This window comes from Eutrema salsugineum, unplaced genomic scaffold (genome assembly GCF_000478725.1).
Source record: "Eutrema salsugineum unplaced genomic scaffold, Eutsalg1_0 scaffold_5, whole genome shotgun sequence".
Classification (NCBI taxonomy): Eukaryota; Viridiplantae; Streptophyta; class Magnoliopsida; order Brassicales; family Brassicaceae; genus Eutrema; species Eutrema salsugineum.
The window spans coordinates 4,976,775-4,992,865 of record NW_006256612.1 but is presented as its reverse complement, the minus strand read 5'-3'; the positions used below and the strand labels follow the sequence as shown (position 1 = coordinate 4,992,865).

At 36.9% G+C, this 16,091-nt stretch overlaps 5 protein-coding genes and 4 non-coding genes across 13 annotated transcripts; 4 read left to right on the top strand and 5 right to left on the bottom strand.

The window, feature by feature from the left end:
* Positions 1-219: 219 nt before the first annotated feature.
* LOC18992150 (protein FAM91A1) lies at positions 220-5,380 on the top strand. 5 transcript variants are annotated; one of them, XM_006415510.2, is made up of 11 exons: positions 220-282; positions 598-744; positions 933-1,050; positions 1,284-1,380; positions 1,474-1,580; positions 1,802-1,924; positions 2,062-2,215; positions 2,531-2,591; positions 2,691-3,073; positions 3,203-4,805; positions 4,886-5,380. In XM_006415510.2, exons 2-11 carry the CDS (start codon positions 617-619, stop codon positions 5,130-5,132), a joined length of 3,021 nt encoding a protein of 1,006 aa, XP_006415573.1. In that variant the 5' UTR covers positions 220-282; positions 598-616; the 3' UTR covers positions 5,133-5,380. The 5 variants fall into 5 exon arrangements, with proteins under 5 accessions (XP_006415573.1, XP_024008646.1, XP_024008645.1 ...); XM_024152878.1 differs by lacking the exon at positions 598-744 and having other exon boundaries at positions 236-282; XM_024152877.1 differs by having other exon boundaries at positions 281-744.
* Positions 5,381-5,490: 110 nt separating this feature from the next.
* On the bottom strand, positions 5,491-9,299 carry LOC18992149 (probable methyltransferase PMT24). Its single transcript, XM_006415509.2, has 9 exons — positions 9,164-9,299; positions 7,750-8,672; positions 7,515-7,664; positions 7,154-7,424; positions 6,951-7,061; positions 6,681-6,855; positions 6,319-6,588; positions 6,034-6,228; positions 5,491-5,926 (listed from the first exon to the last, which is right to left on the bottom strand). Exons 2-9 carry the CDS (start codon positions 8,632-8,634, stop codon positions 5,698-5,700), a joined length of 2,286 nt encoding a protein of 761 aa, XP_006415572.1. The 5' UTR covers positions 8,635-8,672; positions 9,164-9,299; the 3' UTR covers positions 5,491-5,697.
* A 2,093-nt stretch (positions 9,300-11,392) lies between these two features.
* Positions 11,393-11,887, top strand: LOC18992148 (auxin-responsive protein SAUR61). The gene has a single exon (XM_006415508.2). It carries the CDS (start codon positions 11,474-11,476, stop codon positions 11,885-11,887), a length of 414 nt encoding a protein of 137 aa, XP_006415571.1. The 5' UTR covers positions 11,393-11,473.
* Positions 11,888-12,542: 655 nt separating this feature from the next.
* Positions 12,543-13,202, top strand: LOC18992147 (auxin-responsive protein SAUR64). The gene has a single exon (XM_006415507.2). It carries the CDS (start codon positions 12,690-12,692, stop codon positions 13,128-13,130), a length of 441 nt encoding a protein of 146 aa, XP_006415570.1. The 5' UTR covers positions 12,543-12,689; the 3' UTR covers positions 13,131-13,202.
* Positions 13,203-14,251: 1,049 nt separating this feature from the next.
* On the top strand, positions 14,252-14,851 carry LOC18992146 (auxin-responsive protein SAUR63). Its single transcript, XM_006415506.2, has one exon. The coding sequence runs from the start codon at positions 14,346-14,348 to the stop codon at positions 14,769-14,771; it is 426 nt and encodes a 141-aa protein (XP_006415569.1). The 5' UTR covers positions 14,252-14,345; the 3' UTR covers positions 14,772-14,851.
* Positions 14,852-15,486: 635 nt separating this feature from the next.
* LOC112084241 lies at positions 15,487-15,572 on the bottom strand. Its single transcript, XR_002898198.1, has one exon. It is a non-coding gene; the product is annotated as a small nucleolar RNA Z196/R39/R59 family (small nucleolar RNA).
* Positions 15,573-15,614: 42 nt separating this feature from the next.
* On the bottom strand, positions 15,615-15,700 carry LOC112084239. The gene has a single exon (XR_002898196.1). It is a non-coding gene; the product is annotated as a small nucleolar RNA Z195/SNORD33/SNORD32 family (small nucleolar RNA).
* An 83-nt stretch (positions 15,701-15,783) lies between these two features.
* LOC112084203 lies at positions 15,784-15,869 on the bottom strand. The gene has a single exon (XR_002898161.1). It is a non-coding gene; the product is annotated as a small nucleolar RNA snoR4a (small nucleolar RNA).
* A 50-nt stretch (positions 15,870-15,919) lies between these two features.
* Positions 15,920-16,009, bottom strand: LOC112084200. The gene has a single exon (XR_002898158.1). It is a non-coding gene; the product is annotated as a small nucleolar RNA U31b (small nucleolar RNA).
* Between the last annotated feature and the right edge of the window lie 82 nt (positions 16,010-16,091).

Here is a 16,091-nt window from a genome sequence, read left to right as displayed (position 1 = left end):
TCCTTTGATGTTCACAGAGAAGTTGAAATCTCTAAACCTTGCAAACAATTTCAATGATTATGGTTGGTTCGTTGGGTTCATGAATATTAATTATTTCAATTTAATTCGTTAACGATATATGATGTTGGGCCCATATATTATTCTAAAGCCCATACACTGCCAGATTCGGCCCAGGGCGTGTACATTAGCCGTTGTTTTTTTTTTCTCGGCATCGCTTCTTCAGATCTCATGAGATTCCGGTCAAGGAAACTTTAGTATCTCTGGAATCGCCGGTGAGCTCAGGTAATCTCCGATCGCCAATATCATTGTATCGTCTTGTTAAATCGTCTTTGAATTTCGTATGTGTTTGGGATCATAAGTGGCGAGATCGTTCCATTTCAGTCGCCGATGTTCTTCGAATTTCATCTAGTGGCGTCTTATACTTAGAAATTATACTGCATTTCTGTGTTCCATTCGCCTAGTATTCTACTACGTAAAAGCAGCCGATCAGGGTTAGAAATTGATATAGGATTTGCATTTTTCTCTGTGGAACGACTTGGTTTTTTCTCTGTGGAACGACTTTTTTGTTTTTTTTTTTATGTCATTATTACTTGGAAGATACGAAAATTGGGGCAAGATGCAGCACACTCCAGTTACCATAGAGGACCAGTTAATATCGAAAGCTGTAAGGGAAGAATGTCCATGGGAAAACCTCCCAAAACGACTTCATTCTATTCTTGGGTCGAAAGATGAATGGCATAGAAGGTTAGATTTTTTGTTGCTTTTTACTTTCTTGTGATGTCTGAAGACGACTTGCTTTCACTACTTTGTTAGACTTTCTTCAGCAATGAACATTTTGTGGATTTTGGTGTGAAGCTGTTTTAGACCATTTCTATTTGTTCCACCTTTGCATAGCAGTATTCTTTTTCACTGTTATTGTTCTTTGCATGCAGGGTCACTGAGCATTGTATTAAAAAAAGACTCCTATGGAATACGTGTTTTGCTTGTAAAGTTTGCAAAGAAGGTGAATACTATGAAGATATGATGCGTTACTTGCGGAAGAATCTGGCGGTGGGTGTTGATGGATAATCTCTTTAAGTGGTCTTTTTTTATTTTAATCGCGTTTTAGGAGAGAGTTATTAGCAAATCATTATTCTGTGATGGTATTCTTAAAGATAGCTATGGGCTCACACAGTTGGTACAAGTAGAGATGCTTTTTGAGATGGGAAAAAATTTTGGACAATTTTTTTCTGTTACTGTCACAAGACCTGTGATCTTAATTCCTTTTAACAATTACCTTGCAGCTGTTTCCGTATCACCTTGCGGAGTATGTATGCCGTGTGATGAGGATATCACCTTTCAGATACTACTGTGATATGATATTTGAAGTCATGAGAAATGGTATATTGTTGCTTCACTTTACAGATCCCTTTTCACTTACTTAAAGTTCTAGCCAACAATTTTTCAGTTCTCATTCCTTTTAATTTGACACAGAGCAACCATATGACAGTATCCCAAACTTCAGTGCGGCAGATGCTTTCCGGCTTACGGGCATAGGGAGAAATGAATTCATTGATATCATGAATAAATGCAGATCTAAGGTACTTTTTTTGCATCTAGACTACTGATATACTTTGCAAGTTACAGTGTTACACTCTGCAAATTTTCTATTGCTTTGACTTCCGACTCGAAGAATCTAATCCTGGGTATAATATGGATAGTCAAATATGATCATAAAGAATCACTTAAACCCGAGCCAAGAAGTGGAGGTCATTTAGCTTCTATTATGTCTTACTTTTCATACGTGTCTTGAGCTTGCCAGAAAATTATGTGGAAGCTGAACAAATCGATTGCAAAAGAGTTCTTACCTACACAACCTGTGGATTTCCCTATTGACCCTTGGTGGGGTGTTTGCCTTGTTAACTTCACGATAGAAGAGTTTAAGGTGATCAAAGCTCTTCTATATCTTTTCTGCTTCTTTCTTTTGAAACCAAATTTACTCATAGTGAACTACTTAGATGTCACTCCAATCCTACTGTTCCTTGTCTGATAGCAGATCTTAATTCGTTGTTCTTTGCATAGAAACTTTCAGAAGATGAGATGGCGACAATAGATAAAATTTGCAAAGAGGAAGCTAATGCATATGTACTCTTTGATCCGGAAGTCATAAAAGGCCTCTACCGAAGAGGATTGGTATATTTTGATGTTCCAGTCTACCAGGATGACCGTTTTAAAGGTGAGTTTATGTTTGTAGTTTTTCCCTACTTTTTTTCTTTTTAAATGTCCTTACTTCTATGTACTCCAAGGGGGGAGAATGTTGAATTTTTGCTAAGGCATCCTATTTCATGTCAGAGGGTTCCAAGACTAGATTCATAACCAGCTCTTCATATAACCAAAACTTTCCATTGCTAGCCAATACAATTTTATGTTATTTTTATTTACTTGGAACAAAGCCAGTAAAGCTCCTCAATAGTCTGCTCTCAGATTCTAATTTGCAGTCTCGCGAGACTAAGAATTTCACTGACATGCATCTATTGCATCCCTGTTTCAGTTTCAAAGCTTGAAGGGTTCATATCCAACAGAGAGCAGTCGTACGAAGATCCTATTGAAGAGTAAGGGAACTATTAGGCTACATGGAAGCTTATCTCATTTTGGATTTAGTTTTCTTTGAGATTATTTATGAGTCTAATAGCTGCTACTTCATTTCGCAGATTACTCTATGCAGTTTTTGTTGTTTCAAATGAGAACTCAACAGTTGCAGAACTGGCATCCACTTTGCAAGCTGACCTAGCTCAGTTACAGGCTGCTGCATCTTTTGTTTGCCGGTTGGGATGGGCTGTGAAGTTAATTGATCCGGCTTCTGTGCTTCATGACAAGATTATGCCAGAGTCTCCTCGTGCCATCCTCAGTGATGAAGAAGCTGCATCTCGTGCTGGTTTAGGCTTTACTTACATGTCTGCTGATGGTGAGACAGCTCAACATGGCGATAATTTAGGGGCAGAAAGCTCTGGATCACGTTCTAGTCATGTTCGGGTTGCTTTCATAGTTGATGCTAATATAACATCGTATCTAATGATGGGTTCTGTGTCGCCAGGTATCATTTCGTAGTTCCATTTGATGCCCCGCTAATAACAATTAACAGCCCATGAATTTCATATCTTTGTAAAAGGATCACTTTTTGAAATATTCTAATAGATTCCATTCATGCTAATGACTGTTATAGGATTGAAATCTCATGCGGTAACACTCTATGAAGCGGGAAAACTCGGGCATACTAGTATCCCGGACCTTTGCCAGGATTTGAGCACATTAGAGGGAGCAAAATTTGAGGGTGAACTGCAAGAATTTGCAAATCATGCCTTTAGCCTTCGTTGTGTCCTGGAATGTTTGATATCTGGTGGAGTTGCTACTGATACAACAGTTGATACGATGGGTTCGGGAACTTTGAGCAATGAGGAGGCTGTGACTCTTCTTGCAGATGTTACTTTTCCTGATAATTCGGGAGATTCTTTAACCAGCCAAAATAGTGAGGCTTCGATGGTTTCAGATGCCCCTCAGGGGGATCCCTTGATAACAGAACGTGTCCCTGAAAGCCCTGAGCATGAAGCAGCTTCAACGACACTTTCCGTTGATACTACTGCCTTGACTGAGACCTTCAGTTCTAACCTAAGCCTTCAGGATGCCGGAAAGCCAATCCCCATAGAAGGACCCGAGACCGGTAAAGGAAACAAAAAAAGGAAGAGATATCGCGTTGATATTCTCCGTTGTGAAAGTCTGGCTTCTCTAACACCAGCTACTCTAAATCGTCTGTTTTCCCGTGACTACGATATTGTTGTTTCAATGATTCCTCTCCCACTTACGACTGTTCTACCTGGACCTTCAGGGCCCGTTCATTTCGGTCCTCCCTCCCATTCATCCATGACACAGTGGATGAAACTGGTATTGTATTCAACCGTAGGCACTGGGCCTTTGTCGGTTATCTTGATGAAAGGGCAGTGTCTGAGGATGCTTCCTGCTCCACTAGCTGGCTGTGAGAAAGCTCTCATTTGGTCTTGGGATGGATCTTCGGTTGGTGGGTTAGGAAACAAGTTTGAAGGTAACTTGGTCAAGGGAAATATACTCCTCCACTGTTTAAATTGCCTTCTCAAGTGTTCTGCTGTTCTCGTTCAGCCTCTCAGCAAGCATGATCTTGATAGCTCTGGAAGAATTGTTACTTTAGATATACCATTACCCCTGAAGAACTCTGATGGTTCCATTCCTCATTTCGGCGACGAGCTTGGACTTCCCCTTGAGGAAAATACAAAGTTGAACTCTCTATTAACTAAGCTGGCGAACAACATGGAATTGTGGACAGTCGGTTACATTCGCCTTTTGAAACTCTTTAAAGCAAAGGATTCGTCAGGCCACTTTTCTCCGGACGATGATGAGAAGTATGAATGGGTCCCTTTAACTGTGGAGTTTGGTCTGCCACTTTTCAGCCCAAAGTTATGCAACAATATCTGCAAAAGAATCGTCTCATCACAGTTACTTCAAGCTGATTCGCTCATGGAACAACACGATGCAATGCAATGCATAAGGAAAAGGTTGAAGGATATATGTGCACAGTACCAAGCAACAGGTCCAGCTGCTAAAATTCTTTACCAGAAAGAACAAGCAAAAGAGGCTCCTCGTAGTAAGCTCATGAACTACGCAAGCGGAAGGTGGAATCCACTCGTGGACACTTCCTCACCAATATCTGGTGCCACTAGTGAATTTCAACGGTTGAAACTAGCTAATCGCCAACGTTGCCGGACAGAAGTTCTGAGCTTCGATGGCAGCATCCTTAGGTCAGTTTAGTTCCTTCCATGTTTTACGAACTTTGTTTTTTTCTTTTATCGGTTTTTGAGGTGTTTTGGGGTGGTCACAGATCCTACACCCTGAGCCCTGTCTATGAGGCAGCCACAAGAACCATCGACGAGAATGCACCTTTAACCACAACAAAGACAGATGCTGAAGAAGCAGAGAGCCGAGAAGTGACTCTTCCAGGACTGAACCTTCTCTATGATGGTTCGGAGTTGCACCCTTTTGACATTGGTGCTTGCCTTCAGGCTCGTCAACCAGTTGCTCTTATAGCAGAAGCTGCTGCTGCATCTGCAATCCTTGCCCCAAAGTAAACTAGACTCTATCCAAATCTCATAGGGACAACAAGTGAATATCAACACTGATATTTCCAATCTTATCCGTCTTCAAAGTCCAATAGTCAGTTGTATTACTAGGATCTAGCTCTGGGCATTCCTTTTGTATCTGCATATAAATTTTGGTGTGGGCATTCAGTTATCTCGGTTTTACAAATTCATGACCAAATAAAATCCAATTTTTTTTTGGTTTTATGCAATTTCGGTATGAAATTTGTTTGATTTGATGCAACTCTGAAACAAAATGTTGATTCTACGACATGCACTACCTTTTGACCGCTTCCCAAAGATTCTTGTGTTGTTTTGAATCTCTTCTTTGTTCTTGCAATAATTAGAATCAGAGTTTTTTGGGTGTTTAAGACAAGAGCAAAAACTCATTATAAGTTTACACTTTTGAGAATTGTCTAGTATACAATTTTCTTCAATGCGAAAAAAGGGACATAGATATTTGGACTAATACAAGTAATAATCAATGTGATCATATAAGAAAAAACTTAAGTCATAAAACTATATTTAACCCACACTCTTCTTGGTTTCCTTGATCTCAAGCTATTGCCGACTTGATTGTCTCGGCCTCTGTAGGACGCCACCATGATTTCTGAACAGAGAGCAATCCTTCTCCATCTTTGGAATGTGTCATTCTTACATTCCATTTCATCGATTTCACCATCTTCTCAATTTCTCCTATCGTTTCCATGTCATCTCTTACTATGAAAGTTCCTTGTGGTCTAAGAATTCGGTCCACTTCAGCCATTACCGACACCAAGCTGCACCTAAAGGATTTTGTTTATATACAAATGGTCATCAGATTTTGCTATCAAGAAATACCAGAAAAGCGGAGAAGATGCATATATGTGAGTGTATCCGTGCATATATTTACCTCTTCTTTAGTGCAGAGAAAAGATGATCAGCATGAAGAAGGTCGTAAGTTCGAGGGTAAGTGCTGAATGACTCACACCAATCATGATAGATTCCAAACAAACCACGTTCATATATAATTGGAAGTGTATCGGGTGAGTCGATGGGAACTACATTCATCACCCACAGTTTCATATCCTTCAACGCAGCAGCAAAACTGATACCCACAAAGAAGAGAGATAGAGATAGTCAGAAACTAATAAATAGAGCCAGCTTTGCTTTTGATGAAAGATTTTTGCTTACTTACCCTCCATAGACTGCTCTCATGTCCATCACATTTCTCACATAAGACCAATCGATTCCCATACCGTTGAGGTATGATTTTGAAACGATAGATTTCCAACGTTTATGGTCTGCAGTGAAATCCTCTTGTGCAGGTTTTCCATATACACCTTCTTGAGAATCCAACCACTGAGGAGCAGTTTCTACTCTCTCTGGCCAATTTTCAGGCCAAACTGCTCCACGTTTTGATGAATCTTCTGTCACTTTGTGCATACATGCCTCAAGTGGAACATTCCTGCGTCAGATTCACATATAATTTAGGAACAGAATTCCATTGGATTACTCGTTAATTGTCATATGATGTGAGAAGGGACATAGATAAACTACCAAGCAGCATTTTGATCATCGGAGTCTTTGCAGAGAGGTGGCTCGTTTTGAGATCTTTTGTTGTAGCATTTATTCGACATTGGCTTTTGGTAAATGGCAGCACCAACTTCATTTAGTTCATCTTTCTTAATCGTCATCAGTTTCCAGCACATTGCCTTTGTTAGCTCCGACATAGCTACAAAACAGAGAAGCATCTCAGAAGTTAAGTTAAAAACCAATTGCCATAGCCTTTGTTCATGTCCAAAGCAAAAGGGAATATATTTTCTAAACCTTTCCATATGCCAACGTCTTCTTCGGTCTTCCTGTAAACTGGAGTTGCCGACCAGACAAAGAACCCACCAGGCCTCAATGCACGATTCAATTCCAAAAGTAATTTACCACCTTCAGATCAAACAACAACAAAAAAAGGAAGAATAACCGTTATTCAGTGAACCAAAGTACCAACGCATACTATAAGATGGGAAGCTTTTTACCTTCAATATGCCAAGGGACTCTACAACGAGCACAATGGATAAGGTCGAAAACAGATCCTGGAAAAGGTAATCTCTTGGTTCCCATAACGTTTGACATTGCAGGAATACCACGTTCCAAAGCAAATTGCACCTGCGCCTCGTGTTCATCTTTGGGTGCAAATGACAAAGCAAGCACATCTCTGTCAAAAAGATATCCCCCAAAGCTAGCAACCCCACACCCAACATCCAATATAACACGGGTTCTATTTCCCCACGCAATATCAGGATATGACTGCAAAAAGAACATATGATAATGACGTCAAGAGTCAAAATGAGAGAAGATGTGTAGACAATTGAATGAAAGATCGGTAGAGAGTTGTACCTGTTGGAGGAAATCAATGTAGTGAAGAGCACCGTTCTTGAACTGAGTACCCCCACCAGGGAATGTTAAGTATTCACCACTCATCTTCACCCAGTTTTGATGTCCCTTGACTTCTGCAAGCTTTGTGTGAGGAATGTTGTTGTACCAGATCTGTGGCAACACAAAACAGAAGAATTAACAAAAACACTGATCAAGAAACATTACGAAGCTGAAACAGGCTATATTAGGTTTTTACCTTTTCTCTGCTCTTAGGCCACTTGATGGATCGCTTATAACCTTCGGGAAGAGAAACAAGGCAGCGTGGAGATTCCTCGGGACAATGCCTCTCACGATGCTCATAATGCTTTGTCGAATGAAGCTTTCTAATAGCTTCCCAATTGTCAAGACAAGGGATGTAGTCTGGTCCAGCTGTCACATTGCAGACTTTCCATTTAATCGAGGAAACTTGTGCTTTCTTCTCGTTCTGCGATTCAACCAATTGGGTTGACCAAGCCCCACTTCCAGTGCTCGACTCCTTTGTAATTTCAGCCTGGTCACCAGCTGGGAAAACATCCTTACTCTTCTCAGTGCTCTCTTCAGTTTCTTCAGACTTCTTCTCGGTGTTTTCTTCAGATTCACCAGCATTTTCTTCGGTCCCATTGCCATCCTCAGATTTGTTTTCTTCCGAGCTCTCTTCTAGTTGTGTCTTCTCTTTTTGCTTCGCTTCATCACTTTCTGACTCCGTGTCTTTCTCACCCTCTCCATCTTTTCTATCACCATCACCATTTTTGTCATCAAATTCCTTTTTTTCCTCAACCTGCTCTGTTTTCTCACCAGAGTTCTCCTCAGAAGATTTCTCAGGGTCAGGCTTCTCTTCGTTGCTCTCTGTCACAACCTCCGTTTCCTCACTCTTGGAATCTCGATCATTCTCTTTGTCAGTGAAATCACTCTTGGTAGTAGTTTCCACATCTTTTGTAGTCTCGGTTGCAGAGAAGTCAACGGACTCAGTTGGGGCAGACCATGAAGACATGAACATCCACGCTCCAACCAAACAGAGAGAAACAAATAAAACTATGGTAATGGTTAAGCCATAGCCTGATGACTTCTTCCCGTCTACACGAGAATATTTCCCCATTGCCATGTTTCTAAACCCACGGCACAGTCCCTAGTCACATGCACCTGCAAAACCAATCATAAAGACTTTTAGTGACTAGTATTGACTAACTACAGAATTGATTATCAAAACAGTCTACACAGTATTGACTAATCTACTCTCATTACTCGAGAAGGTGAAACTGCTTGTTTATTGAAGATTTGTTTAAAACGGGTTAAGTCGAATTCCTGAGCTTAAGCAGATGATATGATACTAAAAAAGATGCAAAACAACACAGATCAGCGAACACATAATTGCAGATCTAAAAATCAAACTAAAATCTACAAAACACTCGATATATAACTTAAACCAATAGATCATTAGCCCAAACCCAAATGACAGCACTTTAAGCAAAACTAAGAGCAAACATCAGCTAAGAAGTAAGGAGCTAATCAAAGAAAAGATCCTAGATTTCAGAATCTTGCATTCACAGAAATACCCAGAAGCAATAACATTTGAAGAAAGCGAGAGAGAGAGAGTCTGAAAGAAGCTGCTGTATTTGAAGTAAAAAGATTACCAGATAAAGGGGTTTAGCTCAGATTTCCCGAAAGATAGCAACTTTATGAGCAGAGTTAAGAAAGTAGAGAAATTTCCAGATCGGGATCTAGTAGAGAGAGCGAGAGTATACCAGAGCAAGTGGTGAAGCAAATCATAGTACTTACGGTGTGTTAAAATACCAGAATTTGGATCTGATTTCCACCGAATTAATTTATTTTGCTATTTTTTAAAAACAAAACTAGATTTTAACCCCGTGCGGATATTTTATTTTTTTATTTTTAATATAAGTTGCATTTATTTTTTTTGTTTAGATATAATTTATTTTTGTTATTTATTTTTTTAAATCAAAAAATTGTTATCATATTTTAATTTTAAACAGTAAAATTTGTATATTAGTAGAATAATAGTATATGTTAATTAAGTATACATTGATCTAATGTTAATTATAAATTTTGTAATTATGTGAATTTAAATTTACACATAAACAATCTATATATCTATGAATTTGCTAATACATCCATTTAGTTGTCTTAAATCATTTTTAATATTTTACATGTTTTGACAAACTAACCCGTATAAGACTATAATTATAATTGTATAACCCTATAAATATTTACTAATATGGAATATTTGGACCAATTAATTATGAAAAATATAATAAGATATTTATTTACTATTTGTGTTATTAAAAAATATATATATATATAAACGGACTAACTTGTTAGTTTAATTGTCTCAAATCATCTTAATATCTTATATGTTTTGATAAATTAACTCATAGACCTTAAATATATATATATATATATGTAATTCTAATCAGCTCGATTATATTATTGTATAATATAAATATTTATTAATCTCAAATATTTAATATTTTAGACCGATTGTTTATGATAAGTATGATAAAATATTTATCAACTATGCATTTTTATAAAAATATTATTTAAATTTAAAATTTTAAATTAAATCTTTTCTGTATTTAAGAAATTCTAAAGTATTAAAATTATTATCTAAATTTGCGTAATAAATTTTAATTTTATTTTTTTTGGAATTTTTTGAATTTAAATTAAATTGAATGCAAATTTTTGTAACTAAATTTAATTAAATTTCTAATAATTTGAAATTTAAATTGAAGATGATCTAGATTATAGGAAATTTAAAAATATCTAAATTAATAACTAATTTTCGGAAATTAAATATAAAAATAAAATAAAATACTACAAAAAAAATTTTAGAGTATTTGGATGCAAGCATTAAATGTGTTTTTGTTTTAATAGAATAGATTGACAAATTTAAGCCTTGCAAAATTTGATTGATTTGTTAGTTAAATTCTCTAATCCCGCGTCGGTCACCGACATATAGCAGCAGCTAGACAAGACTCTTGAAGGAATTTTTTTAGTTCGCTGAAACTGAAAGGAACTCAGATACGGCCCATTGGGCTTATATTTGCTAATTTACATTAGCCCATTTTAAGAATTTTAGGTTCATTTCCGTTTCAAAAGCAAAAACTATGACCCAATTACAGTATTTTTGTTTATCTGATTTGATTCTCTGAGAGGTTCCATTTACATTGATGAAATCTATTTTTTCATGTGGTCACGACCGTTGAGTTTAATCACATCTTGAATTCCACAGTGAATTAATTGGAACAGCTTGGATGCGAATTCATTGACGATCAAGTCAGTTGTTTGAACTAGTTCAAATAGTTGTCAAGAAGCCACTACTTTGATAAATGTCATTCTGTCTTGGTGTGTATATTTGATCGAGTTTCATTGCAACGGTTAAGTCTTTTATTTGCAAAGTTAAAATCCTTTGTAGAGTTAAACCTTGAATTTCTAGAGGAACGACCTTTGAACCATATTTACAAGTCTATTACACCTGAATTTCAAGGACCTACCACTGAAATTTCTTTCAGGTTTAACTTCTCTGTGAACATCAGAGGACCTACTAGTTCTACATCTTTCATTCATTTGCACATGTCTTTGTGACGTCTAAATATTGTCATTTCTAAGATTCATACCCACATGGTCATGTCTTTTCAGCAGATGTTTTTAATCCACAAGTTGATGAGCAGTCAGGATTGGTTACTATCTTTGGGACCCTTTATGATCACATACAACAAAGACAGTAGCATGTGTTCTGTCTAATATCGTTGCTCTAAGTTTATCTAAACTCTATTTCCTCTTATATATAATCTAACAAGCCTATTGGATTTTTCATCAACCATAACTTGCATTGAAAGAGTTATACAACACAACTTACAAACACCTTTTACAAACACCTTTTGCTTTCCAATCTTACAAAACAAAAAAATCTTCCCTAAAAAATAATGATGAACACAAAGAAGCTCATGAAGATGGCCAGGAAATGGCAACAGAGAGCAGCCTTAAGCAGGAAGAGAATCTCATTTCATAGATCAAGTACTAGTAGTAAATCAACTGCTGTAGAGAAGGGCTGTTTCGTGGTTTACACGGCAGATAAAATCCGCTTTGCTTTTCCGATAAGTTACCTGAGCAACTATGTTTTCCAAGAGCTCTTGGAGATCGCTGAAGAAGAATTTGGCCTCCCCACGGAAGGACCAATCACGTTGCCAGTTGATTCGGTTTTCTTGGAGTATCTCATCAGATTGATCGAACGAAGAATGGATGGAGATACGGAAAAGGCTCTGTTAATGTCAATCTCTAGTGCTAAATGTTCTTCGCAGTGCTATTTTCAACAACAAGAACGATTGCTTGTATTTTAGTAAATTAGAGTGTAGCAATATCTGTATTTGTAAAGATTCTAGTGTATTAGATTAGACAGAATATTATTTCAGATAGAAACCAATATTTTTGGCTCTCTTTTAAGAATGTCTCATCAAAATCAAATTTCATTGTAAACACAGAAAACTGAGATAACTTCACCATTATGACGTTTTACTCTAACTGTTTTTCTCTTAAACTTTCTGTTATAAAAAAATTCATTCAAAGCAACTCATCTTTTTGAAGTTAACAAACACATTTCCATTGATGTTTGTCAAGGTAATGGAAATTTTAGCAGGAATAGTTGATTATGATCTACATGCTCTTCCTCTTTGATTCAACAGCACATGACTTTCTTTGTATATATCTATCTCCCTGTCTCTGATCATTAATTTTAACCACAATTTTTTGGCTTCTCTTGTAGCCTCCTCTTGCATTCTTCGACTTTCATTAAAGTCATAGTACCAAAATGTTGTCATTAAAATTTTATATAGCTTTCATACCCACATGATCATGTCTCCTAACCATAAGTTTTATAGTCCACAAGTTAATTGGCAGGTATGATTGATTACCAACTTGGGACCCTTATGATAAGGTAGAGTAGAAACAGAAGCATGTGTTGTGTCTGGTTAGGTTGCTCAGGAGCGTGTCTCAAAGCCTATCTAAACCTAATAGTTTCTCCTTCTATAAAATGAATCAGGCCTCTGGTATTATTCATCATTCAAAACTTTCATTCATAGAGCTCTACAAACAGAACTTACAAATCTTCTTGTGATTTTTCGATTAAAATAATCTTTCAAGAAGATGGTGATGAACACGAAGAAGCTAATCAAGATGGCCAAGAAATGGCAACAAAGAGCAGCCCTCCACAGGAAAAGGATCTCATTTCAGAGGTCAAGTGCTACTGCTAGCAGCTCAACTGCCGTAGAGAAGGGCTGTTTCGTGGTTTATACGTCAGATAAAACCCGCTTTGCTTTTCCAATAAGTTACCTGAGCAACTCTGTTTTCCAAGAGCTCTTGAAGATCTCTGAAGAAGGGTTTGGCATTCCAACAGGTGGACCAATCACGTTGCCATTCGATTCGGTTTTCTTGGAGTATCTCATCAAGTTGATCGAACGGCGAATGGACGGAGATACAGAAAAGGCTCTGTTAATGTCAATCTCTAGTGCTAGATGTTTTTCACAATGCTCTTTGCAACTACAAGAACAACAAAGTAGTAGTACCCAACAATTGCTTGTATATTAGATTGTAGCAAATTATGTATGTGTAAAGTCCAGAGTGTATTAGATAGAAACAGAAATACAGTTATTGTTTTTGTCTCTCATCATCAAAAACATCTTGACATCTTCTATTGCAAACAAGAAACCTGAGAAACTTCAGTATCACTTGTGGTTGCACTTTGCTCTAAAAATTTCTGAAGAACAATTTTCAAAACAAATTCACTATAATGTTTTACAACTTTTCTTAAGACATGGTACAACTGCTTAAAGTTTCATTCCCCGAGATTCCTCCAATGCCCTTATGATTCTCTAAATATTAATATACAAAGGAGGCGTTCCTATGATCTGAACTTAATCTATGGACTTATCTACATGGTCATCATTTTTCTTCTTCATTATTACCTTTCCTTTTTGTCTAGCTCACAGAAAATCTATAGAGAAGCATGAGTTTTATCGAATGTCCTTACATCAACCATCTGGAACAAGAAAATCTGTGAAAAAGCATACATAGACTGCACAAGAAACGTTGATTCACTGTCTATTTTTCTTGTGAGAGAATCTATGGACCTACATTCCCTTCATCTCTGCTTCACAAGCACATGTCTTTCTTTGTATCTGATCATTGATTTTAACCAGATTTGCTGTCCCCTGAAATAACTACTTCACCTATAATTTTTGTGACTCACATTTCATTTAGCTAATCTACTAACCAACATGGACCCTTACGAAACAGACACAGCTATGCAGAATCATGAGCTTGGTTTTTCTTTGGCTAATCTTGTCTCCAAGAATTATCTACTTGACAAGTTATCAACTACTCATTTTATATTTATGTAGATGATGTAACAGCAGCCTCTTGCATTCTTCATCAGTGTCTTACTACCTAACTCTTGTCATATAAATGTTTATTTAGAAGTCATAGTCATACCAACATGATCATGTCTTCTCGACGGAAGTTTTATAGTCCACAAGTTGATTTACAGACATAACTGATTACCAAATTGGGACCCTTATTGATCACATAGAGTAGAAACATAAGCATGTGTTGTGTCTGGTTAGGTTGCTCAGGAGCTTGTCACAAAAGCCTGTCTAAACCTAATAACCCTTCTATATAATGCAACAATGCTTATACCATTTTTCATCAATAACTTGCATCAACACAAAGAGTTCTGCAACACACAACAAATAGTACCCTTTTTTTTGCATTTCGATCTCAATATTTGCAAGCTTATCCAGGAAAATGATGAACACAAAGAAGATCATGAAGATGGCCAAGAAATGGCAACAGAGAGCAGCCTTAAGCAGGAAAAGAATCTCATTTCCAAGATCAATTACATCTGCTAGCAACTCAACCGCTGTAATGAAGGGCTGTTTCGTGGTTTACACGGCGGATAAAGCACGCTTTGCTTTTCCGATAAGTTATCTGAGCAACTCCGTTTTCCAAGAGCTCTTGAAGATCTCTGAAGAAGAGTTCGGCCTCCCCACTGGTGGACCAATCACATTGCCATTCAATTCGGTTTTCTTGGAGTATCTCATCAAATTGATCCAACGACGAATGGATGGAGAGACAGAGAAAGCTCTGCTAATGTCAATCTCTAGTGCCAAGTGTTCTTTGCAACAACAAGAACAACAAAGTAGTACTAGTCAACATTTGCTTGTATTTTAGTGTCTCTATGAACAAAGAGGCTAACCAATTTGTAAATATCAGATATATGTTTAGTTAGACTTTACTGAAATAATAAAAGATTTGCCATCTTTATTTACGAAACCAAAGATCCAAGAAAAAAGTTCTTCATGTTAGAGCAGAGAAACAATCAGACTGCCGTAGTTAAGTTAATTATATTTCAGAACTGATACAATCAGAGTCTTGCAAAGCAAAAATCAAGAGAAAAGATATTGGGAAATTGGTAGATTTATTGTGAATTAACATAACTTGAAAAGATATTTACATTAAACTGATTTCACCAAAGAAGTAACATAAAATACAACATAAACAATGTAGATACTACACTGAGTCGATGGTTCTTTAATCTTCTTATCAGAAGATTATCCAAAAGAAAAACCACATCCACACAAGAGAACCAGCAAAGCCCCTGCAAAAGAACAATACAAAAGATACAAGATGATACCAACAACACGAAGCTAACAAAAGAAGATAAAACCAAAAAACGACTAAAAGATAATATGTGGATATAAACAGGTAAATAAGTAACAGGTAGCTTAGGTAATAAGAAGCTAACAGTGTCGCAAAGGCCTGTTCGTTCACTTTCTGCCTCTGAAAAACGAAACATCCAACTACAATTGATATAACTTTGGACATCAGATACCATAGGCAAATCTCTAACACAACACAAAACCGATTCAAATATTTGAGAACAATCTGCAATCTCAGCCGAAAGATGGTGATCTAGTGTTTAATAATCATGGATAATCATTGACTTGGACATAATTTTCATCATTGATTGCAGAGAACTGAACCAAGTAGATTGAAAACAAAAACAATGTATGGAAGAGGTCAGATGGTAGTGCATGTCTAAGTATCAACACTGAATTTCAGATTTGCAGACGTATGGTTATATAATCCTCATTCCTCCAATTTCAAACCATAAAAAACAGAACTTTCGAAAAAAAAAAACAGAATCTTTATAATAATAATACATAAACCAATCATTGAATTTGGATCAGAGAATATGGCACATCACTCACTCTGCAGAAGCAGATCAGACTGGGTGTCACAAAACAAAAATGCCATTTCATCACTTCCAATCGGAAAAAAGAAAAAAACTCAAGATCAAAACATATAAGAAATTTAGAGAATCAGACATAAAATAGTCAATCACCATATTACATCCGTCGCAACGAATGCAAGTAAGACTGGGGCGACAATTTCTAATCATCACTTTCGTTGAATTGAAATAGATGAACGAAGGTAATCAAGATAGAGGAGAAGAAGATTCGCAGATGATAAGCGAAGAACTGAAGAAGA